This window comes from Rhea pennata, chromosome 3 (genome assembly GCF_028389875.1).
Source record: "Rhea pennata isolate bPtePen1 chromosome 3, bPtePen1.pri, whole genome shotgun sequence".
Taxonomy (NCBI): Eukaryota; Metazoa; Chordata; class Aves; order Rheiformes; family Rheidae; genus Rhea; species Rhea pennata.
In genome coordinates, this window is record NC_084665.1 from 74,660,590 (window position 1) to 74,688,344 (window position 27,755).

General features: G+C 36.6%; 1 protein-coding gene across 2 annotated transcripts; it reads left to right on the top strand.

Moving 5' to 3' along the window:
- Window positions 1-496: 496 nt before the first annotated feature.
- On the top strand, window positions 497-27,755 carry GOPC (golgi associated PDZ and coiled-coil motif containing). Of its 2 annotated transcripts, XM_062572625.1 has the most exons (9): window positions 497-811; window positions 12,200-12,364; window positions 14,680-14,703; window positions 18,428-18,603; window positions 20,625-20,790; window positions 22,013-22,108; window positions 22,856-23,020; window positions 23,676-23,856; window positions 24,375-27,755. In XM_062572625.1, exons 1-9 carry the CDS (start codon window positions 518-520, stop codon window positions 24,491-24,493), a joined length of 1,386 nt encoding a protein of 461 aa, XP_062428609.1. In that variant the 5' UTR covers window positions 497-517; the 3' UTR covers window positions 24,494-27,755. The 2 variants fall into 2 exon arrangements, with proteins under 2 accessions (XP_062428609.1, XP_062428608.1); XM_062572624.1 differs by lacking the exon at window positions 14,680-14,703 and having other exon boundaries at window positions 518-811.

The following is a 27,755-nucleotide window of genomic DNA, read 5'->3' on the forward strand; positions in this document are numbered from 1 at the left end:
CGGCCGGGCCCCGGGGGCTGCCAGAGAAGGGCAGCGGGAGGGTCTCAGGGCAGCGCTAGCGCTCTCCGCCCTGCCGCGCCTGCGCAAAGATGGGCAAAGGCTGCGGGCGGGGGAGGGGGCGCGCGCGCCCGGCGGCGGCGGCGGCCGCGCTGGCTGCGCCGAGCGGCGCCCCCTGGCGCGGCAGGGGCAGAGGCGTGGCGTGGCGTGGCGGCCGCGATCGGGGATTTGGGGCTCGGCCGTTGCTGCCTGCCGCGGCTTGGCCTTGTGGCAGGCAGCACGAGCCGCTCGCCGCTCGCCGCCTCCGAGGCGGACGGTGGGCAGCGCGGCGCATGCGCGTGGGGCGGGTTCCTCTCGCTGCCCTGCGTGGCTGCCCGCGGTGGAGCCGGGCCGGGCCCGCTGCCGCTGCCCGGTGCTGCGGGGCGGGAGCGGAGCGGGGCGCGGAGCGGAGCGGGGCTGAGGGGCGCCAGCCCTGCCTCGCGGCGGGCTGCGGCGAGCGCGGGCGGGGGGCGGCAGCAGCATGTCGGCCGCGGGGGGCGGCTCCTGCGGGCCGGGCGCCGGGGCCTGCGGCGGGGGCGCCGCCGGCGCTGCCTCGCCGCCCGGCGGCGGCGTCTCCATGTTCCGCTGGCTGGAGGTGCTGGAGAAGGAGTTCGACAAGGCCTTCGTGGATGTGGACCTGCTGCTGGGCGAGATCGACCCCGACCAGGCCGACATCACGTACGAGGGGCGGCAGAAGATGACCAGCCTCAGCTCCTGCTTCGCCCAGCTCTGTCACAAGGCGCAGACCGTGTCCCAGATCAACCACAAGCTGGAGGTGTGTGTGGGAGTGGGGGGGGGGGGCCTCCGGGGGCAGCTGGTGTGTGCGGGCGGGGGTGGGGAGCGGGCTTGTGCCTTGTCCCGCAGCCTGCCCCGCGCCGAGGTGTTGGGCGAGTGGCTGGGAGAAGCTCTCCGGGCCCCGGGGCCGTTGGGTGCCAGGGCAGAGGCAGCTGGGGAAGGCTCAGGGCTCCGGCCTGGCCGTGCTGGTCCTCTGGATTTGATCGTTACAGCACGGGCATGCGGTGGTGCACGCCACGAAACAGTCTCTTTGATATTGAAAGCAGCAGCCTTTTTTTCTTGGTAAAACCAAATGCCTTTGGTCTTAAGTTTGCATGAGGTCGCTGGTGAATTCAGTAAGCCCTCTGAAAAGGAGAAAAAGGCATATTATCAAGATACCTAAAGCTTAGAGTCAGTGGTCAAAATGAGAACATTATTCCAGCCTACAAGTAAACGAAACTGAAAAAATGATTTGGGGATAGACTTTATCACGCCCTCTTGTTCCTCTGTGCTTCAAGGCAGATCAGTTAGCTCTCTACCTAACTTGTCTCATAAAATTAATCGTGGACATTCTGTCAAGAGAATAATGGTTAGCTGTCCTTACTGTTAGAAAGTTTTCTTCATGTCTAATGCAGAACTCTAGTAAGAATAGGAAGAGAGAAGCATCTGCTGGAGCCACGCTGGCTGGCGCTGATGCTGCTCAGGAGGAGGGGCTGCAGGTCCTGTTACTTGCACAAGAGCTGGAGAGCTGCGGAAAGAGATTCTGGGGAAATACGGTGTCACTGGCTGCCAGAATGTCCTTTTACAGCTACCGTTCAACCTGAATCTTCTTTGTTTTAGTAGATGTTGTCATTTGTCATGTTCCTGATAGATATGGATAACAACTGCCTATCTTTCTGTTACATATTAGAAGACTGTTGATATGTCTTCCTTCACTTTGCTTTTTCTCTGGGCTAAACCCCCAGTTTTCTAAGCATCTCTTACAGGCTCTGCTTTTTAGGGTTCTATTGTTTGTTCTAGTAAATTTGGAATATATAGGAGCAGTTCTTAGAAATCATGGAGACATGTCCTTTTTAAGAGGTTTCGTAGACAAGTAAACCACAGAATTAAGTTCTTTTAATTGTATTATACATATTATAATAAATGAATTTAAGAGTCTTCTAACTGTAACCTGCACTTCTGCAGTACTTTGCTGAAGGAGGTAGAGAAAGTAAAATGCCCTTGGATTTAATTTGGTTCCTTCCTGGTATGAATGCATTGTTGTGCAAAATATTCAGAGAGTTGAGCTGAGAATCAAGATATTTCAGAGTAGAATAAAGACCCTATTAGACAAAGAGCTTTGTTCATTGTAGTCTTTATTTCATTAGACACTTATATCACTAGATATAGTGATGTTTGCAGTATTCTTTGTGTTTGTGTTGCTAGGTTGTCATACATATTTTTAGTACTGAATTTGTGTGTGTGTGTATGTGTATATATATATATATATGTAAAAAATAAAATCGAGCTCTGCTGTGAGCTTAATTGTATATGCATAGTAAGTTAAGATTTATGAGTTTATAGTAGCCAATGGGTATTTATTGTCTATTGTGCACATGGTGGGTGTTTTTCACAGATTTGTAAAACAGATGAGTTTTCAGGTTATTTTAAGAGAATGAGTGATGCATGGCAAATAGTTTTTTGAAAAGTTGTTTCAAATTAAAATACTTTGAAAGAAAGCAACAAAACTCAGATCCTGAAAGATATTTTCATATCTAATTAAAGTTGTCAGAGGTTAGGCACCTAATTGAATGTCTGTGCCTCAATCGTGGATGAGTTGAAGAGCAAAGGAGCACTGATAGAAGTTTCAACAGTATCATTAGTGCAGGTGTCTAAGTGTGAGAAATGATTCAGTTTGAAATGATATTGAGAATCTGGAGGGAGCACTTAGAAGTAAGGCAAAAGCCTTACATTTTGTGAAATATTTGTATTACTGATACTTGTATTAGACCTGATGCGTATACAGGTGTTTTTATCATTTAAATAGACACTTAGAAGAATTTTAGGACCTCATTTATTATCAGACACACAAGCTTCAAATGAAAACTGCTATTTAAAATCTGTAAAAGAACTGCTCTGATGAGAATGAGTGTATTGTCTTTTAACATGCACAGATGTCTAATCAAAAGCCTCTGTGTTCAGAATGAAGGATAATTAATAATTTTCAAAGAACTCACAAGGGTTAATGCTAGAATTTAGGATATGATCAGTGGATTTACCGTTTTTTAAAATGGAAAGTGCTGTATCTCATATAGTATTTAAAATTATAGTCATTTATTAATAGCTCACAATTGTAGTTTTATGATGACTGTGCACTTCATATTAAAGTTTTCATTATGCTCATAAAGTGTCATGAGCCAAAGCTTACTTAGTACAAACATTTATTCAAGACAGTACATTAAATCTGTCTTCAGAAATATGCCTTTTATTTGGATGAAAGTAGTACTTTGACTTCAGTATGTCAGTGACTGTTAGAAGCTAAGACTTCTACAGCTGCAGTTACTTTTGCGTGCCATTGCCTTATTGAGTGGATGGTTTTATTTCCCAAAGGGAACTCAATAACAAAAACTTACGAATATCATCCTGTTGATTATGGGTTCTGTGCCTTTATTTTTATCAGAACTGCTTGGTTGTGTTTTAGCATTACTGACAGGAAAAGAGAAAAGTGGTTCAGACCTTGTTTTTCTTTATCAGCTTAATATGCATTCTCTGATACAGTTGCTCTTAAGAGGCACAGTTCAGTGGTTTGGTTGGTGACGGAAACTCCCATTTTTAGGAGTTAGGTACAAAAAAAGTATTTTGGCATGGCTGGTAATACCTACTGATAGAGAAAGAAAAGGTCTAGGTAAAATGAGTTATTTTTGAAAGGAACATGAAGACATGCAGATGCACAGTGAATATTCACAGATACATTTGCCTGTGCTTTAGAGTGACAAGAGATTGCAGTCATACTACTGTGATAATAATGTTTGCAGCATTTAATTGAACTGAAGAGGAGGAGAACTTGTTTTTGTATTTTTCCTACTGGTCACAGTAGGATAGAGTTAAATTAAGTAGATAATTGAAGAGGAAATATGTGTTGGAGGCTAGAGGCCACCATCTTTTCTAACGTCAGCTTGATCTCACTTGCATGGGGTACAACACACTGAACAAATGAAGGAGTATATCTTCAGGAGGGACATAAGATGCCTCAGGCAGTTAGAGCAAAAGGAGATGACAACCATTTTAAAGGAAACTTTTGTAGTCCTCCCTCTCTAAAAGCATTATAAATCAACAGATGCGGGCTGGTAGTCAGTGTGTGAAATTTCAAATTTTAACTTAGAGGAAATTAGAAAGACCTGTTTTACCCTTTTTGAATATCCATTTGGTATGAAAGAATGTATGATGCTAAGTACAACATTGTTTAAATGTTCATTTCAAAACATAAAAATTCTGTATAATGCAGTTTTGTATAAGTAAAATAAGTAGGTCAATGTGCCTCTGCTTTCAGTGAAAGCTGAACTTGACTTTAAGCCTGGCACTGCGACTGCCAATTTGATTCTCCAGTTTTAAATGAACAAACTAGAAGGGAATGTCTAATGGAGCACTTTGTGTATCTTGACTTAAGCTAGTAGTTGAGTAGGTTAAGCCAATGTGGATGCTAGAGTTTAGGAAGACATCTAAGTGTATGTTTAAGAAGTTAATCGCCTGTGTAGTTCTGTGTTCTTAATGAATTTAGAATCAGTTAACAGGTTTATAGGAATGTGTTCCCATATGCTTCCGCAAGTAACGTGTTCATGTATCAACTAAAGCTGATGGGAACCTCTGTCATGTTATTAGCTATTATAAAATATATGCAGTTAGTGTTTTATTAATAGCAGAGTTAATGGAATTTTGAATCTGTTTTCCTGCTCATTTACTGAGAATGTTTTTGTCATAATGCAAATGTCCACCATCCTTCTGAGACATTAACACCTTCTGAGTTAGGCGTTGCCAGTTCTCTCCCATGGATTCTGAGTTTCCACACCACAATATCCTTGTGCCTCTTCATCTGTGTGCATTTTTGGTTTGCTAACTGGACGAGAGGCAGCAGCGCAGTTACTAGCTCAGAACTGCACATACACTGCTTAGCTGTCTGACCGTTGCTTCTATTTTTTTGTGGGTGGATTAAACAACTAGCTAAGATCTGAGTCTTCCCACTTTTCCCTCAGTGAGGTCATTAGTAAGCTGCTCTTTCCTGCTGAACTGCTGTTTTGGCCAAAACTTGCTTGTTGTGGTAACTTTAATCATACACACCTTTACCCTCTGACAAATTTGATTGAACCTGGAGAACAATATTCAACTCAAAGCAGTAGGGAAGGTAGGTAAAATAGGGAGAAATGTAAACATACAGACAAAATGATTGTGCAGGACTGCCTTCATTAGGAAACCAAGGTCAAACTGATGCAATGTTAACAGTTCTTGTGGCTTTTATTGCTAGTCTACTTGTTTCTTAAACTCCTAGCTGCTGGCATGGAGAGATACTGAACTGAGATGCTGAAAAGCATGCCTTGAAAAGCACTGATTTTGATAGAGAGGGAATTCAAGTCTTCCTCCTGTTCGTACTGATTGTGGTGAATAATGTTATTGCCTTGCCCTCTTATTACCCAGCCCTATAACCTGCCTTTTGTTTTCAACTTGGTCCTATTTTGGGTCCTCCTGTCTGGGCAATGGATAACTCTTAGATATTCTTTCATATCTGTTAACTCAAATACAATTCTTCCCATACTGTAGAAATTGTTGAGATAATAACTCGGAAAATGAGAAAGCTACTCCCAAAGCCAAAAGTTATTTTTTTTTCTGACAATGCCACCTGTCTATTTGCCGCCAAGGACTGGTTTCCTGTGCTTTCAATAATAAGTTCATTTGTTTCCTGTCAATACAGTATGTTAGTTGCCATCATCCCACTTTTTGAAACCTTGTAATTCATTGTGTGCTTCCTTTGATGTTTTGGATCTAAGAGGCTGTGATACTGTCACCTTCTAATTCTTCAGTCAAGCTCTCCTTTGCAGCGTTGATTATGGAAAAAATAGTTAACTTAAGGCTTCAGCATGCCATCTGTCTATTTCTTACTGCACAAATACCCTACATAGTTATACTTCTTTCATGTTATATTTATTCATCATTTACTTCTTATATTTAGGTTGTAAATTGTCCAGGGCAAGGTCCATATTTTTATTCTGTATATGTGCAACACTTAGCATAGGATCCTTGATTACAGATCCTCAGATCTCTTATAGTATCCTCAGATACTATAAATATGTGATTTTGGTTACTTGCTTTAACACTCACCTTTCTATGAAAAATGTGCAGATGGATGAGTAATTCTGAAATCTTTTTTTCTGAGAGTTGAGACCACCGTATGAAGAGGTGATTAAATATGTTATAAAATAGTCCAAAGAGATCCTGGTGATGTTTACTTTTTTCTCGTAAGGCTTTAAGCCCTCTCTCTCTCAACTAAAAAGACTTCCAAAGCTATATGACTGTAAATGTAATCAATCCCAGCAATTAAACTGAACTGATTTTATATTGACATGTTAAAACGCATTTTTATTGTAAAATCATTTGTATGAACATTGCTCTTTGATTCCTCATAACTGCTTGAACAGGAAACAAGAATTGTTGATTCTAAAGTGGAAAGGCTTTGTCTGGACCATTTTGTCTACAGAAACCTTTTAATTTCTGCAATAATTTCTTTGACTGCTCTACAGAGTAATTATTTGTCTGTTGCTTAGTACCATGACTTTGTCTGTTGTCTTCTAAGAAAAAAAAAGAGCCATTTCAAAATTCTTGGGCTATTTCAAGTGAAATTTAATTTTGATCTACATAGATGTAAAATCTGTGTGAAATACAAAACATCTGGTAAATGACATAATGTACCAAAAATTGAGTAAATATTTAGTTAGCCTTTGAGCTATTCTTCGGTTTTCCTCTTATGTTTTGAATTGTTTGGAAGATGAATATTCCTTTTCATTTTTTGATTAATTTGACCAAGATCTGTAATTTACTGAGATTGTAGACTTTTCTATTACAGATTAAAGGTAGCTTGATTATAGGCCAGCATGCTGGTGATCTATTTTGAAAGAGCTGCTGCTTTAGAATTTATTTATTGGCACTTTGAAGAAGAAGAAGAAAAAAAAGAAAGGAAGAAACAGCTTGTAGACTTACTTTTCCTCCTTTTCCCCTCATCAGTCTTAAAGGTTTATTTCTTTTTGTTCAGAACAGTGAGGAGGAAAGAGGTAGAAATGAAAGTTTAATGGATTATAATTGGAGTGGTTAATACAAAGAAACTAACAAAAATGTAAATATATTTCTTAATAAATTTGAGAACATGCTTGATAAGCTACTTTAGAGAGGAAAGTGATTCTGTTAGGAATGCTGTTCTTTTTTCTTAGGCTTTCCCATACTGACACACTTACATAACTTCTCAGTATTTTCTGTTAGGTGCCATAATTGAACAGAAACGTGTATGGATCTCAGAATACTAAACATTGTCCAAAAATAAGAGTAATGAATAAGTAGTGGAGCAATGAAATAAGTGGTCTGACCTGTTGTAATAAAGAACTACCTTGGGGATTTTCTGATTGACTTCAGTAAGCTTTTGACTGCACTCTAATGCCCAGACTGAGTCATTTCCCGTTACCACTGGCACCTAACTGCAGTTATGGATCTTGGTCTGAGCACAGTGTCCAAGACTTCAGTGAGTCAGAGCTGAAAATGCCTTAGAAGTCACTGACCTTGCTAATGCATGTCAGAATGAAAGGGAAAGGAGTTGTGCAAATAACTGTGGGTCTTGTGTCTAGGCTGCTGGATTCTCCATCATTTTCCATCTGTCTACTGTAAGCCTAGATGTGGATTTTTATGATTAAATCATACTTTTACTAGCTACACTCCAGTGAGAATCCCTGTTACTAACTGTATGTTTCCTAGGGTACGGCCTCGCAGATGAGTTAGCAGAGAGAAGTGAAGGTGCTACTTTTCAGTCAGTTAACTGTTGTATAGATAATTGCTAATCTGCACAGTTGTATGCTATATTAAATAAAAAGTAATTTGTACTATAGTGGAATAATGACCTTTTGTTTCCTGCGCATGGACATGGGCAATTACTGCAAGTTCAGAAACTTTGCAGTTGACAGTAAGATAACTCTTCTATTTGCCCTCTTCTTCAGTGTTCATGTTACTCAAAATGGTATTTTCTACCTTTGCATGATACGCGAATATTATTATAAAATTGTAATTTTTGTTCCTTGTCTGTAGTTTTAGTTGGCTGAAAGGCTACATATATTTATTCTACTGGATTAGTAGTAGAGGACTCTAGCATCTCTTCTGGTTTACCTGGGAATAATACTTACTGTTTAATTTGTAGTATTACTAATGCTATTTTCTAAGGTAGGTAATTTTGCTAGGCCAAACCAGAGATTTTTAAGTTCATGAGAATCTGAACTAAATTACAGATACTTTCTGCTTACTTCTTAGGATCTTCTTACAATAATAGTATACTGCCTTGAATAGTATCAGTGAAATGTGGTAGGCTTTTTTAAAAGAAATGACTTGTGTACAATAGCTTTTGTATCTTCAAGTAGTTTGTTTGTTGAGCGTTAAAATGACACCACGTTTGTTGACTGTTCGGGGTATGTGCTTTATGTGGAGTCGAACTTGTCACATGCAAGACCAGTGATAAACTGTCTTTGCTTAGTATTTTCTAGGGGAAATAATGTGGTTTCTGTCTTATTATTAGGTATTTATATGTAGAATATTTTTGTATTACAACTACCTTCATGAAAATTCTTTGGTTTGAAATTGTGTAAAGTTAACTTTAGAGGAAAAGCCATGTTAGTTGCCCAGGGTTGATCTAGAAATAGTTTACCAACAAAAATCGTTATTCTGTTAATAATGCAGTTAAAAATGAACAGCAGGGTGTTTTTTAGAACTTAATGTACAGTTACTTTAGTGTCAGTCATTAATTATAGATTAGCAATCTTATGCAATTTTGATGTAGCTAGAGCTCCTGATGTTCTTTTGTGCGTGTAAAATCACTTTTACTATATTTTAATTTAATGCTACTAAATTTGCATCTCATAAAATAAATATTTGAATGTTAAAAGGAACATCCATCTGCTTAGAAGTTTCTTTCTGTGTCCTCCTTTAATTGAAGCAGGAAGTTACTTAAAGGATGTCGTGAAATTAAATATAAAAACTCACCTCGAGTTGTTCCGCCTGAAAATTTCTGTTCTACCATTTAGTGTTTGCTGACTGTTCCTAAAATCTTCTGACTACAGAAATAAACTTTCTCCTGTGTACAGAAATAAACTTTCTCCTGTGTACAGAAATAAACTTTCTCCTGTGGGGAGTGTTCCTTGCTCCTGCTCCCAGCTGGTTTCGTGACAAAGTGTAGAGCGGTCCCAAGTGACCTTCGCAATATGATACGGCATCTCTCCTTCAACAGTCTTGTTATAGATTACTTCCCCAAAATCTGCCAGTTAAAGGATTGGTACAGTTGCCTATATAATCTTCAGTTACTCTTGTTATGTTCATGCAAATTGTATGATTGGGCACCGTCACTTTCCACAGAAGCCCTGGGGCTTCTGCCTGGGGCAGTGAGTGATGCTTGCAGAATGAGTGAACGTATTGATAGTTCCTAGTCATACTTGTCCTTCTGTCTGTTGACCCTCACTCCTCATTTTCTACTGCGTATCTTCCAAAACTGAATGTGGAGCTGTTAATTTTCTAGTGGCCTTTTCATATGATTCTCTTATAACAGAATTGGAGGAATTGTAGATAAAGAACATTGCTAGGAGGAGTAATATAAAGGCCTGTCACTACTTGTCGTACATAAAATATCTTAAAGTATTAGAAGTTGATAACTCTATTGGTTGTATTACATTGATTTAGAGAGTTAGATAAGCTGGCTAAGCTGCAAAAGGTGGAACTTCTATGAAATAAAGATGTATAATCAGCTTTCACAGAAGTAATCACATGGTTTGATACCAGCATTTTCTTTTGGGTGTGACTCCTTTGTCTACATCCGTTTCTGGGATGGATTTATGACCTTTTATAATATGTAAATAGATTATTTCCATGTTGCGCACACAGATACGTGTACATTTTGGGGACGCGCACACTTTCTCTTTTATGTTGTCTTATTAAAACAATTTGATTATGGTTTTAAATATTAGGTTTTATATAGAATACTGTTTTTTACTGTGAGTTTGACAATCTCATTTTGACCTCTTTGGAGCATCACTCATGTTGCAAAACTGAGAGCTGTCATTCTCACTGCTTTGCAAATTGCACAGAGAAACAAATGTTATTGTGATGCCTGAACATGGCTGGTTCCTTATGGGTCAAATTTACAAAGTGTGACTGGACAGTGTTAGATGGGTGTAACTTTTCTGTTCTGCTACTTTCTGCTTACCCAGGCGTTCTGAATTGAAATGTATTGGTGTATAATAAGTTACAGAAATTACTATATTAACTCTTAGCACACTTTTGAAAGGAAGAGGACGTCAGTGAATGGTGTTTTGTTTGTTTGTTTTTTAGTAGAACCAGTATCATTATAGTTTGCCCATGTGAAATTGTGAATGGGTCAAATTGTGTCTTCATTATGAAGGTCTTAGTCATCTGCTCTATACTGTATCATCACCTCTTATGCTGATGGTATTTTTCAGCTCCCTAAGGTCAGGTGTGTGTTTGTGTTTGAGGGTGGAATATCTGTAGCAGAGAGACTTCAGCAATGGATAGGTATTAGGGAGAACGGTATAGTTTTGTAAGTAACCCATTTCACTAACATGGTGTGGCTTCATAGTATTTTAAATACTAGTTCACTGTAGAAGGTGATTTCCACTTTAGAGCTCTGTGAGGGCTTGCAGGTTACCCAAATTTTCCTGTCACTCCAGAAGTCAGAAGAAATGTGCGCAGCACCATTCTTAGGCCCAAATTAAATGCCAGGCTAGTGTGTCCAGGCTCCATCAAAGTGGCTGGAGGGAGACAGGCAATTCTGCTCTGTGTTTTGGGAGCCTGGGAGTAGGGTCTGAAGTCAGCTGAGCTCCCTGGCGGGGATTTTTTCCAGCCTGATCCCTGACGCATTTGGTGAGGGGAAAAAGTTGGGGGAAGAGAAAGGAGATCCTTCTTCTTGGCAGCAATAAGCTGGGCACTGGCTTGACTTATCTCATCAACTTGCACTCTAATTTAGGTGCTCTGGATCACCTCTGAAAGAGCCTACTTATGTGTGATAATTATGCTGGAAGCTTAAGCAGGCTGTTCATCTAAATTAGTTACCTAAAGTTAGACGCAGTAAGTACTCTCTACTGAGAGTCAAATCCTTCCTGCTTTTTTTACTGTTACAAGTCTTTTAAAGCAGTGATTTACTCAATTGAATGGTTGAGTGTTGGCTTGCAATTTAAGATTTGTTGTGAAAATACATTTGTATAATGTGATCAAAATATCTAAAATGCACTGCTTTCGTGTGAGATACTTTTTTGACAAATCAGTGACTTTTTTGCCTTTAACTTTCTTTGAAGCAAAAAAGAAAAAAAAATCTGAAAGTTTAACTAAAACAAAACAGCAAGTGTGATTAAAATTCCTCTCCCCTGAGATCTTCTGTGTTTCCTTGGATAAATTTAGTTTCAAAGCTTGTGTAAGTGTAGTTTATCTTATAAAATGCTACATGAAATTAAGGATAACAAGTTGCCTGGTAAACACGTTTACAATTGTTCTGTTATCCCAAGTAGATATACTGCAAATAAACTGTATTTGAAATGTTTCGTATCTGATTTTTAGAATTAATAACTATTGGTGGTTTTCTACAGGCACAATTTCAGTGATATTTTAATTCATGGCTTCTGGTTTGCACAATCCATTGACTGTTGCAGTAAGCTGAGGATAATAGACCACTTGTGAATTGACCTATTTTATTTCAGTATTACATTAATAATTGTATTTTTTTAAAAAAGATTTCATCATATTTAAGTTTTAAATTGAATTTACATTGCTGCAGTTGTAGATCTATTGTAGCTTAAAGGTATTTGCCCTTTTGCAGAGTGGACATCAGCATCAGAAAAACCCTGTTGCCTACATTAGAAAAACCTGGCTACTGTTATTTTCAGCAGTATGATTGCTTGACACAGTGTTTGTGGTTGTAGTTAGAGAGGAGAAAGGCCCATAAATGATGTCTTTAAGCATGGATGCAGAGGAACTTGTGACTGAGTGCGCTCTTATTACCATTAACACTCTGTTAGATGTTTTCTGCTGGTATGTATGTGCTATGTATCACAGGTCTGATGATCTTGTTGTAATCATTGCTGTAATTACTATGATGGATTATATCTTCCAGGCACAGTTAGTTGATCTGAAGTCTGAATTGACGGAAACTCAAGCAGAGAAAGCAGTACTGGAAAAGGAAGTGCACGATCAGCTTTTGCAACTCCATGCTGTTCAACTTCAGCTACATGCCAAAACTGGCCAGAGTGTTGATTCTGGGGCTATTAAGGCAAAATTGGTGAGTGTGGTGGATTGAATGAACTTCTTCCTCTCCTTACTGAAGTTTTTCCTTCGAAGATGCAAATAGACTGACTGCAAATGCTATCGTAAAGAAGGTTGGAGAGAATTAGCTTTTTCTTTTTAAGTAACATTTACAATTGGTTGTTAGCAACAGTTAAAATAAGCTAAGTAACATCAGAATAATGAATTAAGAGTGTAAGATGCTATTTTTACATAAACTACTTTCTTAGTAGATTAGGTTTGTTGAAGTAAAATAAAAAAAATATTTTAATTGTTTGAAATTTAGTGCCATCGTACATGGAACATTAGATTAGTTGCCTCTGCTATATTGTCTTACTACTTATTGCATGCTGAAACAGTAGAAGATTGTAAGGCTTAAAGGTTGTCTGTGCTGATCACTGATCAACAGACTAACTCAAATCCTTCCTGTTTCAGATCCAAAAGCTACTGTTTAATTAGAGCATATCTTTTAAGTATATGATATTCAGAAACACTGTATATCTGAACACATACCACAGAACAAAGTTAATTGGGATTTAGAACTGATTTTATTGAATAAGTATCTAAAATATTTTTAAAATACCTAATCTAGGACTGAATTTATTTATTTATAATTACATAAAACATCTTATGCTCATGTAAATTATTGTATGTACTTGGGTCTAAATATTTACATGTTTAGTATTGGAGTGACATTCTGGATTATCTGTACATAATTTACTCTATTCCAAATCATAGCTTAAACAAATAAGAAACAGTTGATAAAGTTTCTATAGAACTGTCATTAATTTTTGTGGACCTGTAAGGATCAGTTCAATATCACTGTGTATTTTGTAAGTGTTAGCTTGCACACTTAAATGAAGGTTTTGTTTGTTTGTTTGTTTGTTTTTTAAATACAACTTTAGGAATGTTCCAGGTCTCTAAGTTTTAATAAGTTTAGTGAGACTTAACTTCTGAGTGACAGAGTAATACCTTCAACATTTTCATTTTTAATGTTCCTTACTATTTTATAAGCAATTTTAAAAGGTATATTAAAACTCTGTGCTAGTGACAGGAGTCTTTTTTTTTTTTTTTTTTCTACAGCTGAGAATCAGAAGTACATTTTTCTTCTATTGTTTAGGATTTTATCTATGTTGAAGTAGAATTTATTTAAAGCCTAATCTAATGTTTTCTTAATTCCATAGAGTGCTTCCTTTTTTATAGACTTTAGGGCCTATTTTTTAAGTTTTCTTTACTTTGCCTTTATGTATTTCATAATTTTAATGGAGAGAAACTCCTCTTCAAACTATTCTAAATACAGAAGACTATAAAGCTCTGGGCAGGTTGAGCAAGCAAAACTGAAACTGCTTAAATAACAAACAAAACTGGGAAGTCTGAGTTTTAAGTAAATAAAAATTTCAATGTTGACCTTCTGGCAGTCAGAAAATCTCTGACAGAGAGAGATGATATCAACAAAAAATATGATGGGGAAATAATGTTCTATACTAGTTAACTTCCTGCTGCTTTTTTAATTACAACCACTCTTCTGTTTCATGTAGACTCTTAATATTAACATGTACTTTGTGAATTGTGAAATTGTGCACAGTGGTAAACTAAGACATTTTTAAAATGTTTCAGGTTACTAAGCAATTGATAGCATCATGTAGTTTAGTTTGAATTCCTTTCCGGGAGTGTTATATTTGGTTAGTTCAGGCACAATAATGTGACTTTCTCTGTAAGAATATGAAGTTGCCTAGTTGAAATTTTCTTCTGTTTTGCAGTTCATATATCTTTTTGGCTACCTTTCTCCATGCTTCATGTCACTGTTGTAATACATATCCTATTTTCCTTTCTAAAAAGAAAAAATCAATTTTCTATTTAGCAAATGTTATATAATGTATTTTTATGAGCCTTTCAGAAAACTGCTATATACATTATTTATCCATCAGTTAAACCCCTTGCTCTAAGTTCCGAAGAGCTAAGAAGTAAATCTACATTCTTCTATTTGAAAGAGGAGTTTTTCTTCTCAGTAAAATGCTTTTCATGTTATCATTCTATTCTTTGTAGTGATTCCTAGTATTTTTAGGGGAAAATACTGTTTTCAATGCTACAGTAAGGTAGCATTGGTTAAAGTTAAGAATTTAGTAATAATTTCCACTGCAAAATACCAGAATTGCTGCTAAGTACAGTTGCAGTAGTGTGCTTATTTTTTATCCACAGTAATGACATACAAAACCAACTGATACATTTCTTTAAGAATTCATGTTATTGCTTTTTCTTAAAGTTCCCATTGCCTGTTTCTCTAATTATGAAACTTTCTTCTTCTGTCTTAAGTCTGTCCTTTCTGTGGAAGAACTGGTAAGTATGCTGATTGCCTTTATTTATGTTTAAAACAGTGCTTTGTTTTGTACAGCAACTTATGTAAGATGGCCTTAGAAACTGGCAAAACAGACCTGTCTTGTTCAGTCTTCTTGTAAGTTGACAAGATGCTGGTGTAGATTTTGTTTGTTCTGTTTTACTAGTTTCAGGGGTCTGTTTCATGAGTGTCTGTTTATTATTCGCAGCTTGACATTCTGAAAGATTATTCTTGCTACATTTCAAGAAAATTTTAAGCTGTGTTACAATTTATAAAACATAAATAATGTACACATCTAGCAGTACAATATGAAATATTTTTTATATAGTACTTTATTGACAGCTTTTCCTTGTGTGAAGTGTGCTATATGACATTTGGTTGCCTAAGCAAATATCCTAGATCACTTCAGCAAGTCAGTTTTCTGGGGGCAGTTGTAACTCTCAGGTTGTATTTCAGATACATCAGGGAACTCATCTATCTCTGAAGCTTTGTTTCTGATTAGAAAACAGCTGGAAAATGCTAATAATTAATGCACAAAGATATTATAAAGTTTTACAGGATGAAGTTTTGTTCAGTAACTAAAGCACAAAAATATCCAGTGAGAAAGAAAATGGAGTGTTGAATCTGAATAGTGTACCTTGTATGTATCTGCTTAAATCCTAGTTGTCTTATATCTGTCAAATAAAAGATGTTCAAAAGAGAATACTTAAACAACCAATGTGCCTATAATATTTAGTTGCTACTTGATGCAGTCTTCGCAGTATGTGTGTAACTAATGCAAGTGTTACAGGAACTCTGTTCCTGTATATGGACTCCCCGGCTGCTGTAAAACAAATTTTATGTCTAAACTATGACCCTCCTGACAGCTCAAGTATTTGATAGAGGCAGTCCGGTGTTTTGGCACTCCTAAATTTTTGTAATTGCCATCTGGCTGCTAGCAGATGTGAATTAAAACACCCCCAAACTATCATTACAGTAGTGAGACTTGGAATAGTTTTAGAAAATCCTATTTTTAAAAATGTAGGTTAGCCCAAATTCTTGGCTTATGAATGTGTCCTGCAGTTCAAATGGGGTTTTGTTGAAAAATTTGTCTTGTTCTCAGGACAAGCCCCAACCCCAAAGAACAGGGCAGAAGTGGTTTTATGTGCCAGGTTTTCTGATGTGCTTATGGGATCAAACCTGGTCTGCAGCTGGTTCAATATAAGAATTACAGAAAGTGAAATGGCAGTGATTTCAAGCAATTTTAGTGCTACTCCTCCTGAGCAATATGCTAGGTAATTCTTGATCTCTGTGTGCAACTGTTTAATCTACCTTATTCGTCTAATCTGATAGAAATATTTAAGAGAGGAGAGAGAGATACTAATGTCCATCAAATTCAGAATTGTTTTGCTGACAAATTTCTACAAATACCTATCTATATACTGTGAAAATAGTCTCCTGGGAAGGTAGGACTTGCTTAATTTCTCGAATGTGGCAATACCAGCCATATTCATGGTTTTATGTCCAGGTTAAGATAGGTGAATAAGAATATTTACAATATGGGAATAGATTTCTCTTGCCAGTTCTATAGAATTTTGGTTCTGTACTGTTGCTTCTTCAGTTGCACATCTTGATTTTATTTATCTAATAGTGTAATTGGCATCAGTACTCTTTAGGTACTCTAAATGTTTTCAAAAGCACATTATGGTGAGCTTAGTTTTTTATTGCTGTTTCAGTGGGAAACCATTATTCAAAGGGAACAGTAATAGATCCTATGCCTTTACTTTTTTCCTGGTTTGCTGTGTTTTTTCCCCCCCTACTCTGTAAAAGTGATATTAAACACTATAATAGTTTCATTAACTCTAATGCTTCAGGTATAGAAAAGATAACTTACTGTAGATATTCCGTTCATCTAGGATTGACCACTATGGGAGTACCTGGTATTTCTGTAATTCCTTTTTCATGAGAAAAGCAATGGAGGAGGCTAGTTTTTAGTGCTTTCTTTCTTTTCTTTCTTTCTTCTTCTTCTCTCTCTCTCTCTCTTTTTTTTTTTTTTTTTTTTTTTTTAATGAAGCTGTTTGCACTGCTTTTTAGGAGCTGATAGTGTGCTAAGGAATCATAAGCAGGATGAAAGTAATGTGGGAGACACGGTGTTGAATGCAAGGCCTCCATTCCCCAGAGGGGAGTGCGAACCTCTGGCTGCAGTATCAGAGTTCCTTCTTCGTTCCCCCCCTACCCCCCCCTACCCCAGACCGAATAACTCCAATTCTTTTTCACAGTGATACCGTTTCAGCAAGATAAGGAGTTTGTCTGTAGTCCAAGTCAGACTAGTCTGAAGTCTGGCATTTTGAGGACTGTTTGAATCTGTTAGGAATGAAACAAGCCTGGAACCCATGCTCCCCGCTTCCCTGAATGAGTGCTCTAAACACTAGGCTATTTTGGCAGTGGGGGTCATAGCATCTTTTCTTCCTGTGAGTGTCTACTCAAAAGGAGTAAGCTCTGCTCTAATAAGAATATCTGTACTGAGAAGATGTACTTTGGCTGTTGTTTAGTGCAAGGCTTGAGCATTAAGTAAGTTGGCTGTCTTTGACAGATTTTTGTTAAGTAGGAAACATACTCAGCTTTTACAAGCTTTAACAATTCTTGAGTATTTTAGATATTCCCCCCTGTCCTGCTCCAAAACTCAGAATCTGTGAGTGATGATATCATTTCATACAGATGGATATGTTTGCTTCATTTGATTTATGAAGATTGTATCTCCTCGCCGTAACGTCATTAAACTTTTATGCGCTATTAATTCGCATAGAGCTAGACATCTGTCACTGCAATTTGGGCAACTTCTCATGAACTGTAAATTCCTTCAAAGTGTACTTGTTGACATACCTTAATTGAACGTGATGGAAGAATAGTAATGAAGGAGCAAGCAGCTGATTTTTCACTGAGCCAGTCTTAAGTGTGCTGATACAAGCAGATACAGTATATTGCATGTGAAAGCAGTTACTTCTGATACCTTCCTGAAAGAGCGTGTCCTGAGGCTGATGCTTGTGGGTCAGTCTAGATACATGTGTGGAATACATGTGTGGAAGAATATGCCCCATATTACTCCTATTGAAAATCAATCTTCAATAATCTTCAAAATGAAAAGGTGTGGCCACCTGATTTCTTTCAAATAATTACTTAGTCTGTGTCTGTCATATTCTTGATGACCATTTCTTTTTGTGTTTTGAAAAAACAAACTGTACCTTTGGTCTCATATGAAGTATTTGAACACCAAACTATTTCTTAGTGTGTGGTAATACATTTTTATTTTAATTGTTTTAATTTTAAAACATAATTAGATAATATATGATCTTTGCTCTAGAAAGCATTTTCATTTTGTTTATGGATAAGACTTTCAAAAGCAAAATATATAGAATTAAATGCCTATCTCCCATTGACTTTTAGTGAGATTGGGTACTTAAGTCTTCTAGAAAATCTCATTTTGATTTGAGGTAGGAGGAGAAAAAAAATAATATAACTTAATATAACTTCCTTAATAGAGAAAGTATGTAATCTGAATTTTGAGAGTCCTGTGGCTCAAGATAATATGCCTTTATCATAAAGGAACTATAATTTTTGCATTGTGATACTGCAATATATACTGTCTTATTGTTAAGAGAGTTATTTCATGCTAGTATGTAAATGCTCTTTTGTTAATAACTTCAGTGAAAATTTTTCAGCAATTTTTTTCTTTCACTTTCTGTGAAGGAGAGAGAGCTTGAAGCTAACAAGAAAGAGAAAGTGAAAGAAGCTCAACTGGAAGCTGAGGTGAAGTTGCTGAGAAAAGAAAATGAAGCACTTCGTCGACACATAGCTGTGCTTCAGGCAGAGGTTTACGGAGCAAGATTGGCAGCCAAGTACTTAGATAAGGAACTAGCTGGAAGGTGTGTAGAGTCAGTTTGTGTACCTAGCACGGATTCTTTCTCTTTTTTTGTGGATAAAGGGGTTCTTTTGTACTGCATGGTATATAGCACAATGAGTCCTGATCTATACCAAGCACTTTTTTTTGACACCATGGAAATATCAACAATATATATACAAGTTACACTTTGGAAGAGTTGGATGTAAACATTTGTAGAATTTTTTTTTCCTTTGTTCTGTTATTGATTATAAGCCAAGCTTTTCACTGTTCACTCCTCTCTATAACTGCAACCAGCATCTCCTAGTAGCATATGTTAACTTTTCTTTTTTCCTAGGCTTTGAACTGGCCACATAGATATGTATTGCACTACTGTCTTTTTAGGGCTTAGTATAAGAGTGATCGGAATGAAGCTAGTCATGCATTCTGCCAGTTACTTTTAGAAATTTTAAAAGACTTAAGATCTCCCTAAATAATCCTGTTAAAAGTCTTCATTATTACATCTTTAAGAAAGAATTATGTGGTTTGTTTTCTAATCCTCTCTGTACTTAGCTTTTAAAATTGTTATCAGGGAGGAAAAATGTGCAAAGATACGATCTGATAGAGAAAAGAAACTCTTGATTATTTGCAGTATATATGCCATGATCACTAATAACTTCTGTAGGCTATAACGATGATAACTCAGGCATGGCAGTAGCATAAACAGAGATGTCAAATATACTTGCTCAAATTTGGCAACATATGACCACAATATAGCTATGATATGATTAACTGTGATAATTGGCAGTGAATAACTAAAATAAACTTAGCAGCGTACAGTCATGGTCAGTATTAATAGCACAGTGCCAAAGTTATGATAAGCCCGCTCAGATTCCTGAGCTCACCCAACCCGCTAAGGCCTGCAAGGCATGAGACCTTGCACTGACACTGACAGCATGGGGCCAGGTTCAGTCTGCCTTTATATTGAAGTGGGTTGAAGATATTGATTGCCTCTGCAGGAGTTGATTCTCAGAAGCTGCGTTCAGCAGCGTCAGTACTGTCTGGCAGGTCCCACGCTCTGAGTAGTCTTTTTATTCCCTCAGCATGCCACGAACAATGTCTTCCTGTACTGCCTCAGTTTCTTCAGGCAGGTTGTTCATTGTCCTTGCTGTTGCAATTCGAAGTCTGACTGAACATAGCCCATCACTTTGGCCTTGTTTGGCAGCTCTCTTAACTGCTTTGTTGCATTAGCCGTCCCATGGTACATTAATTTGCTGGATGTGTTCATGCAGCAATTCAGGAATAGTTAGTTTTTGTCTCACCATAGACACTACTAAATATATTTTTGTTGAGTTAGTAATTTGGTTTCCTTTCCTTTACCATGGATCTGAGTCCCTTGCTGCTATTAGAGCTAGATTGAACTTCCTCATATAAAAAAGATTTACAGTACTTATTCTCTTATGTTAAAATGTGCCTCTGTTATGGTTTCATTTGGTGATAAACAAGATGGTCCCTTAAGGCTTCTGAGAACAGAGGAGTCCCCCTTTGGTCATGGGGAGAGCCCAGCCATTTACTTCTCTTCATTCTTGCAAGTTCATGTGTATTTTGTCTGACATGTATTCTGTCAGACAATCATAAAGAGGCCATCTTCCCCCCCCCCCCTTTTTTTTTTTTTTAAAAAAACACCTCTGGAGCTCCTGAGGCACGTCTAAAGTTAAGAATAAGTAGAAAGGCATAGATAAATAAAAATCTTGTATTTACTGTTAATACAGTAAAAGGAAAACTTCCGAATCCCTCACTTTGTAAAGTGCTTTAAGCTTTTCTGGATATTATAGGTTAGATGAATCTACAAGTCCTTAAGCTTTTAGGAAGAATCTATGTACACAAATACGTATTTGTTTAACATTTTCAGCACTGTTGCAATTCTGTGTACAGTTATAGCACTTGCGTTATTTGATGCATGACTGTGTGCTGTAGTCGGATATAGATAGGAGTAAAAAGTACAGTACTTTTATTTTCAGTTGTGATATAGCATGTTACTTATTTATCGTCTTTGTCATTGTGTAGGGTCCAGCAGATTCAGTTACTGGGCCGCGATATGAAGGGACCTGCTCATGACAAGCTCTGGAATCAACTTGAGGCAGAAATACACCTTCACCGTCACAAAACTGTTATCAGAGCCTGCCGGGGTCGAAATGATCTAAAACGACCAATGCAAGCGCCACCAGGACATGTAAGCTGCAGTGGTGATCCATTCCTCAATAATTCCCAGGATTTATGGGAAATAGCTATGAGTTAGATCTTCATTTTTCTGTTTTCTCTCACTTCAGTATTGTGTTCTTCTGTATGTCGCTTTATGTAAATCATTCCTCTGTGTTAAAGAACAGTTTCATCCTGAGCAACGTATGTCCATAAATTGTTGTGAGAGATGGTACAATTCCATTGGCTTAAATAGGAACACCCAATTCTTTAAAAAAAAATTCTCTCTAGTATGCACATGTGAACATACAGATTTAGCAGCATATTTTTTGTTAGCTAGGTTTCAAAATGTGGAGCAAACTTTAGAAAAAAAAGCTGCAAAGAATAACATTGTAGGATTGAGTTGGGCTGAGAATTATTGTTGAATTGAAAAAAAAAAAGCACTAAGTGCTTCACTTGACACTCTAAAGTAACTGATTTTTTTTTTCCTCTGAAAGATGCTTTTTAAAATAAAACCTTTAAAAGACACTTCACCATGATGGCCTTGGTAGAACTCTCCTTACCTGCCTTGGTACATGAACTGTTTATCAGCTCAGGGTTCAGTGCATAGAGACGGAGACTTTCTGGAAAAGGGGTTACTTTGACCTATTCTGAATACTTTGTCAGATTAATGCAGATGTTACTAATTACATATAAAATATTGATGGGTGAATGTGTGTATGTGCAGTTGTAAGGATATGTGTAGTGGCAACAGAAGCTTAACAAAAGCAAAACGAATACCTTTATTTACTTGATCTTTTTGTTAGATTTGATTTGAGTGGCTTTTGGATTATTTTGTTTTTATTATAATAAAAATAAAGTCAAGGAAGGAACCCCTTCCTTTGGACTTTATTGCATCTTCCTTTATCTTCTGATTAGCTTTAAATTACAATGTGTCATATAATTTTTAGCAGAGATTATCATTGCTTCTTGTAGTCCCTTTGTTTTTAATATGTGGCTGATTTTTTGAAGTTCTATATTGTCCATCATTTGATATTGAAATAATTATTGTGGTCAGGAGCACACGGTGAATTTCTTTTTTCTTATTTCTTAGCCTGTTTTTTGAAGGGAAACTCTGAATTTGTCGTGCTTGGAGCTGCTCTAAAACTGTTGCTTGATACACTGCCTTTCTACAATTAAGAAAAGAAAACACAGAAATACAGCACTTCTTGATTCATATGCTTATATTTATGCTATATTTGTGTTTATCAAACTAGGATCCAGATGCTTTAAAGAAGAGTCAAGGTGTTGGACCAATCAGAAAAGTTCTGCTTGTTAAAGAAGACCATGAAGGACTAGGAATTTCAATCACAGTAAATACTTGCATTTGTTTTCCATCATATGGAAGAAACAATCATAAAATTTGTGTTTGTACTTCTGTTAAAATATGAGGAACAGTGAATCGTTGTTAGTATTTATGAAAAGCATAGGGCTGCATTATGCAGATCAATAGTTATGCTCATGTCAGTTGCAGTGTACAACTCATGTTGATAGAATATGAAATAGTTCACTGTGATTTATATAAAACTAATGATTTCAGAAAGACTAAATTAAAAACGAATTCATACTTTAGACCCTTTAGCAGATACATGATACATTCTAGCTGTCCTAAGTCTTTAGAAGAGCAGAAGCAGAGAACTAACTTCGGAAGCCTAGTTGTTGTGGTTGTAGAATAGCTTTTTAAAATACTATCTCATACCTATTTATATTTATATATAAAAAGGCTTTTTAACTACACAAAAATTTGAAAATTATGTTACATTTTTATTCTAAATATGAACGTTGTTTCTTGCAAATTAATGTTATCTGATATGCTTTTTATTATATGAGGTTTTGATACTTACTATAATCAGAATTGTCTCCTGCTACTCTTTAGGTATATATTTCAAATATATCCACTTTTCTTTTGGGGGAAGAATCAGGGGAAGCATCTCATGTATTCTTCTATCCAAAGTAGGCCTTCTAATTTTCTGAAATAAGCACTTTAATGAGCAAGTACTAAAATGTTGGTGTTCTGCTAATAGATGGCTCAGTTAATTAAAACATACTTATTTTTACAGGGTGGAAAGGAGCATGGTGTACCTATACTGATCTCTGAAATCCATTCTGGACAACCTGCTGATCGATGTGGAGGACTGCATGTTGGTGATGCCATTCTGGCAGTAAATGGAGTTAATCTAAGGGATGCCAAACACAAAGAAGCTGTAACTATTCTTTCCCAACAAGTGAGTTACTCTTATCTGTAGGCGCATTTAGATGCTTCCCTTATTCTACCTATTGAATTACCTAGGATATTGATGTTTATCAAGCACAGTAATTATGCTAAGCTAAGATACAATGATTCTAGAAGAAGCTATATCACCTTATACTGAATCTTGTTATGTCTTGAAGTATAAGGAGAAAGGGCTGGGTCAGTACTGGTTTGGTTAAATTAGCCATATATGGGCTAATGATCCTTCAATAAAGCTAATGGATGTTGTTGTTATGTTGTCCCCACAGAAATAATTATTTAGTGATGTTTTTCTGAGTGAGCATCTTCAGCCAAACGATGTTGCTCTGTGGTCTAGAATTTTCTTGCTGCATTGCTTCTTGTTTTCAAACGATTAATAGATGCATTTAATTTATCAGAAAACTTGCTTATGAGAAGTTACTGTTTTAAACTTAATAGCACACAACTAAAAAATTCAGGTAGTTTACTTTGGTAAATCATAACCATAGAGCTGCACTTCTTTAATCAGTAAAAACTTAATTCAGGTCCATACTTAAAATAGTCAACTTGACTGTTGAGAAAAATGTACTTGTTTTAATAGGCTAGCTTAACACAGTAATCCTGTTACGTAGTTGTGCAGAGGTAAAATTATAATTTTGATTGCATTTTAGAGAGGCGAAATTGAGTTTGAAGTAGTATATGTTGCTCCAGAAGTAGATTCAGATGATGAAAATGTAGAATATGAGGATGAGAGTGGACACCGTTATCGTTTGTATCTTGATGAATTAGAAGAAGGTGCAAATTCAAGTTCTAATCGGAAAGAAGGAAATGTGGATGTCAAGCCATCACAAGGTAAGCTTTCTGAAAAGTATTACATGCACTTTAATTCTGAATTCTCAATGTGCAAACCAATTTCTGAAATACATTGTTTCTACATTAGTTGTAAAATTAATCTTTTGTTAATTCAATTAACCTACTATTAGGCTATCAACTCTTTTGTTGAGTCCCTCACTCATTGGCCTGGTTTACCTAGATACAGCTAAATTAACTTTTGAGTTCTTTTTCTTGCTCATCTTTTCCAAGTTGAAAATCAAAATTTATTCTCCCCTTTTTCTGATTCTTGTCTAGGATTAGTTAATTCTCATTAATCCATTATTTTGTTGACCTCTTCAAATATATATATTTTTAGATTAGAGAAGTATAGAAACAGTTCCTGATTTCCTGTTCTATTATGTTCTACTAAATGCCTTTTAGCTCTTATTTTAGTAATCTTTTCGGTAAGCTTTCCAGTTCCTGAAGTAAGACTTACTGATCTGTGATTCCCAAGATTGCTTCTCTTCTTTTAAATAAAATTTATTTTTAACTTGCAGTGTTTGATAAGAAACCAAGTATTGATGGACATGAAAATGGAGACCTGGGGAATTCAGTTGAAGCTGCATTAGAAGACACTGCACCCAAATTAGCCCGTTCTGCTGAGTCTTTATCGTAAAAAAATAAATAATTTTTTTTAAAAAAAAATAAATCAACTGGACAGATCCCACTTTGGGGAACAACTGATAATCATTATTGACTGCTCCAAGTTGCATATACTAGTGTAGGTTGTAAAAGGATGATTAGAAGTCAAAGGGAACGGTATTATTGTTGCCTGGAAAAAAGGCGATTACCTCAGGACTTCATTGTGAGCAATTCTAAATGTGGAAAACACTTTTGTGTGACACACAATAGTTACCTGGCACATGGCATGTGAAACGAGTTTTCTTTTAATAATAAGCACCAAAGCATGGAATTCCTAAAATGGATAATCTTAATATGTTCAGCTTTGAATTTTGCTAATGTCCCAAGGGAAGTAGTATAAAGCGTGATGATCTTCATTTTGTCCCTTTGATGCTTTAAAGGGACAGCTGATGTTTGATTTGGTGTGAAAAAAGTTTTATCTCGGGGGATGGGGTGGAGAATAAATTGTACTGTTACATCCCTGAGTTTTCTGCTTGGGATTTTTTAACTGCAACTTTAAAAAATGACAACATTTTTCTCCAAATAGCAAATAACAGAACTTTTGTTTGAGAAAAGGCCAAAAAAAATTGAGCAACTGAGTACTTGTTAATCTTGATCTTTCAGCCCATGATCATTTTGTGATTGAGACTTTTGGCATTATTGTTTTAATCAATTCACTGCCAATTGGTGCTGTATTTGAAACTTACTCCAGAAATATTTAAACAGAATACTATGGAGTTTTAAAAGCAAAATTAGTTTTAAAAAATATTCATAATTATGTGTGCCCTTTGGTATTTTTTTTTCTTGAGCATCTTCAGTTTAACATCCATTCTTGAATGGATATGGTCACTACTAGTGTGTAATGGTTTTATACATTTTGAATTGGTCGTCATTGGCTTGACCTTATGAAATGCTGAGCGCTTTTGCTGGGTACTGAACAAACTCATTTCGCATTAAATTAATTTTGAAGACATGAGTTGAGTGCGCAGTACTTTATAGGAGCTACTCAGAATCATACAGTGTCTGGCCTTATCTGTGTTACAATATGATAGTCCTGTTAACCTATAATTGTCTTATTGTTGAAACAAAATGTCTTATTGTTGAAACAGGATGTTTTTTTAAAAAGCAATGTATCTTAAAATAGCTTTTAATTGGTGTTCATCTAAAGGTCCAAGGCATGGTTGCAATATCAAGGATGATTTCTTGGCCATTTCTTATATTATATTTGTAGATCTTCTTGTGAAGTGCAGTACTATCCATATGCAAACTACATATTGTAATACCGTTTATTATTTCAGTATGCAATGCCTACTTTCCTGTTCACTGCTCTGCAGGCTATTGAACGGTAATGTGAAAAGATGAGATTTTGTACTTTGAGAGTGGAATTAATGTGAAATGGAAGCTTTGCAAGTGTTACTGTATAAGATGTACATACATAAGAAAAAACTCAAAGGCCTTTAGAGTAATACCAATTAATCTAATGTTCAAAATTGTGATGTAGAACACAGTTACAGTTACTTGTTTCTCCTAGGAGCACTATATATATATGTTTATAGAAAAAAATCTTTAAAATGTATATACTTTATTCAAAGATTTTGCTATTTATAAATCCCTTAACTTTGCTATTTACGTGATTGTGTGTGTGTACATACATGAGTTCCATTCACTCAATGGAATTACGTTATTTGTTTCACTTTTTTGTAATAGTCCTTGTCATACGGCATACATTTTTAAGATCTAATTTTAAGTCTAATTTCCATTTGGTGATAACATTTTAAACTAGTGTTTAAAAACAGATCTGTGTGAAGAAGAAACAGATCCCCAGGCATGTTTCTTTTTCTGAAACTTAATGAATTTTTAGAACACTTGGGCTATGTATTAGTAGATAAATCTACTGCCATAGTTTTGCATCTAGATTTCTGTTTTTCTTACAGCTGCTCAAGTAAGGTGCTCTCTGAAGCTGGCTGTTGCACAGGACACTCTATATTCTGTCTGTCAGAGAAGATGGTTCAAAGCCAAGTTAGGGATTTTGTCGTCTTTGAAAAACATTGCTATGCGAAACCCTGCTGCAGTTGTAAGAAACAAAGGCATGTCTAACTAGTCCAGTAATCTTTAAAAATAATAAATTTGCCTGTATATTTTCCCTGTATCTGAGAGAAGGAATGGATTTTAAATTTATTAATTCTTCCATACTTCTTGACACACCTCGTCATTTTTGACCAGCTTCAACCAGAAGGGGGAGAATGTTACTGGAGTTATTTTCCTGACATTCCGTGTCCACCAGTTTCTCGTGATGCTATGCTCTTTCAGCATTCTCTGGAAGCTGCTGGACTCTTTCTCTGCTGTTACCTATTTTTAACCAGTGTATGAGATCAATAGAAGGAATATTTGCTGAGAAGAATGACCAGAAGAATAAACAAATCAGGTGGCAGCAAATTATCGTCATATTTCTTCCTCACAGTTTTTATATCTTTGTTTAGGAAGCCTTGAATGGGAGGATTTTGCTCAGACACTACAGTATGGTTATACTCCACACTTATTACCAGCTGATTTTAACATAGTGATTTATTGCAGTCATACAGAGATAGTTGGAGATCAATATCTAAGCTGAGAAGTTTTGCAAGTTAAGATTTCCAAGTTCAGTAGAGAAATACATACTTTTTCCTCTTTTGTCAGTAACTGGAAGATGCAGACCTGCTGATTCCCAGTTGATGAATGAATTTGACTTGGGAGAATTTCCAAGTCAAGTCAATATTCAGACTTCATTTTTATTTTTTGAAGTGTAAAATAGTTTACTTGTGTGTATATATATATTTTTACTTCAAAAATAAAATTCTAAAGAGAGATGTATGATTCTTTTACTTGTTGAAAAGAAATTTTCTGTGGACAATTGTATGTTAACATAAAGGTGGAGAGTATTTGTTGGTGTCTGGGCACAATGTTTACTAAGAGCATGTAAGTTAAGTGCTTAATGGCAATAAGTTTAATGCTGATCAAATACTGTATGTAGTATTTCGTTGATAGAAGTGTATTTATGGCAGTGGAGAAGATTTGTATCTATCTCAATGCGCATTAATCCACAGTTAAGTCAAATAACATTCAGATGTTATTTATTGTAGCTGTTCAGACATCCTTACATTCTTGATTTCGCTCACGCCTGCAGATGTAATATTTCAACAAATGTATTATATCTAGTTAAGTTGGATTTAGTATTTTTATTAGTCTGTAAATAAAGATACTCTTCTGCATTGCGGTGA

Excerpts from the sequence above, each read along its gene's own strand:
- GOPC (XM_062572625.1), top strand. The coding sequence starts at position 518 with ATGTCGGCCGCGGGGGGCGGCTCCTGCGGGCCGGGCGCCGGGGCCTGC. Across the intron at positions 12,365-14,679 it reads GGGCTATTAAGGCAAAATTG|TCTGTCCTTTCTGTGGAAGA; the intron begins GTGAGTGTGGTG and ends TTCTGTCTTAAG. Across the intron at positions 23,857-24,374 it reads GGATGTCAAGCCATCACAAG|TGTTTGATAAGAAACCAAGT; the intron begins GTAAGCTTTCTG and ends TTTAACTTGCAG.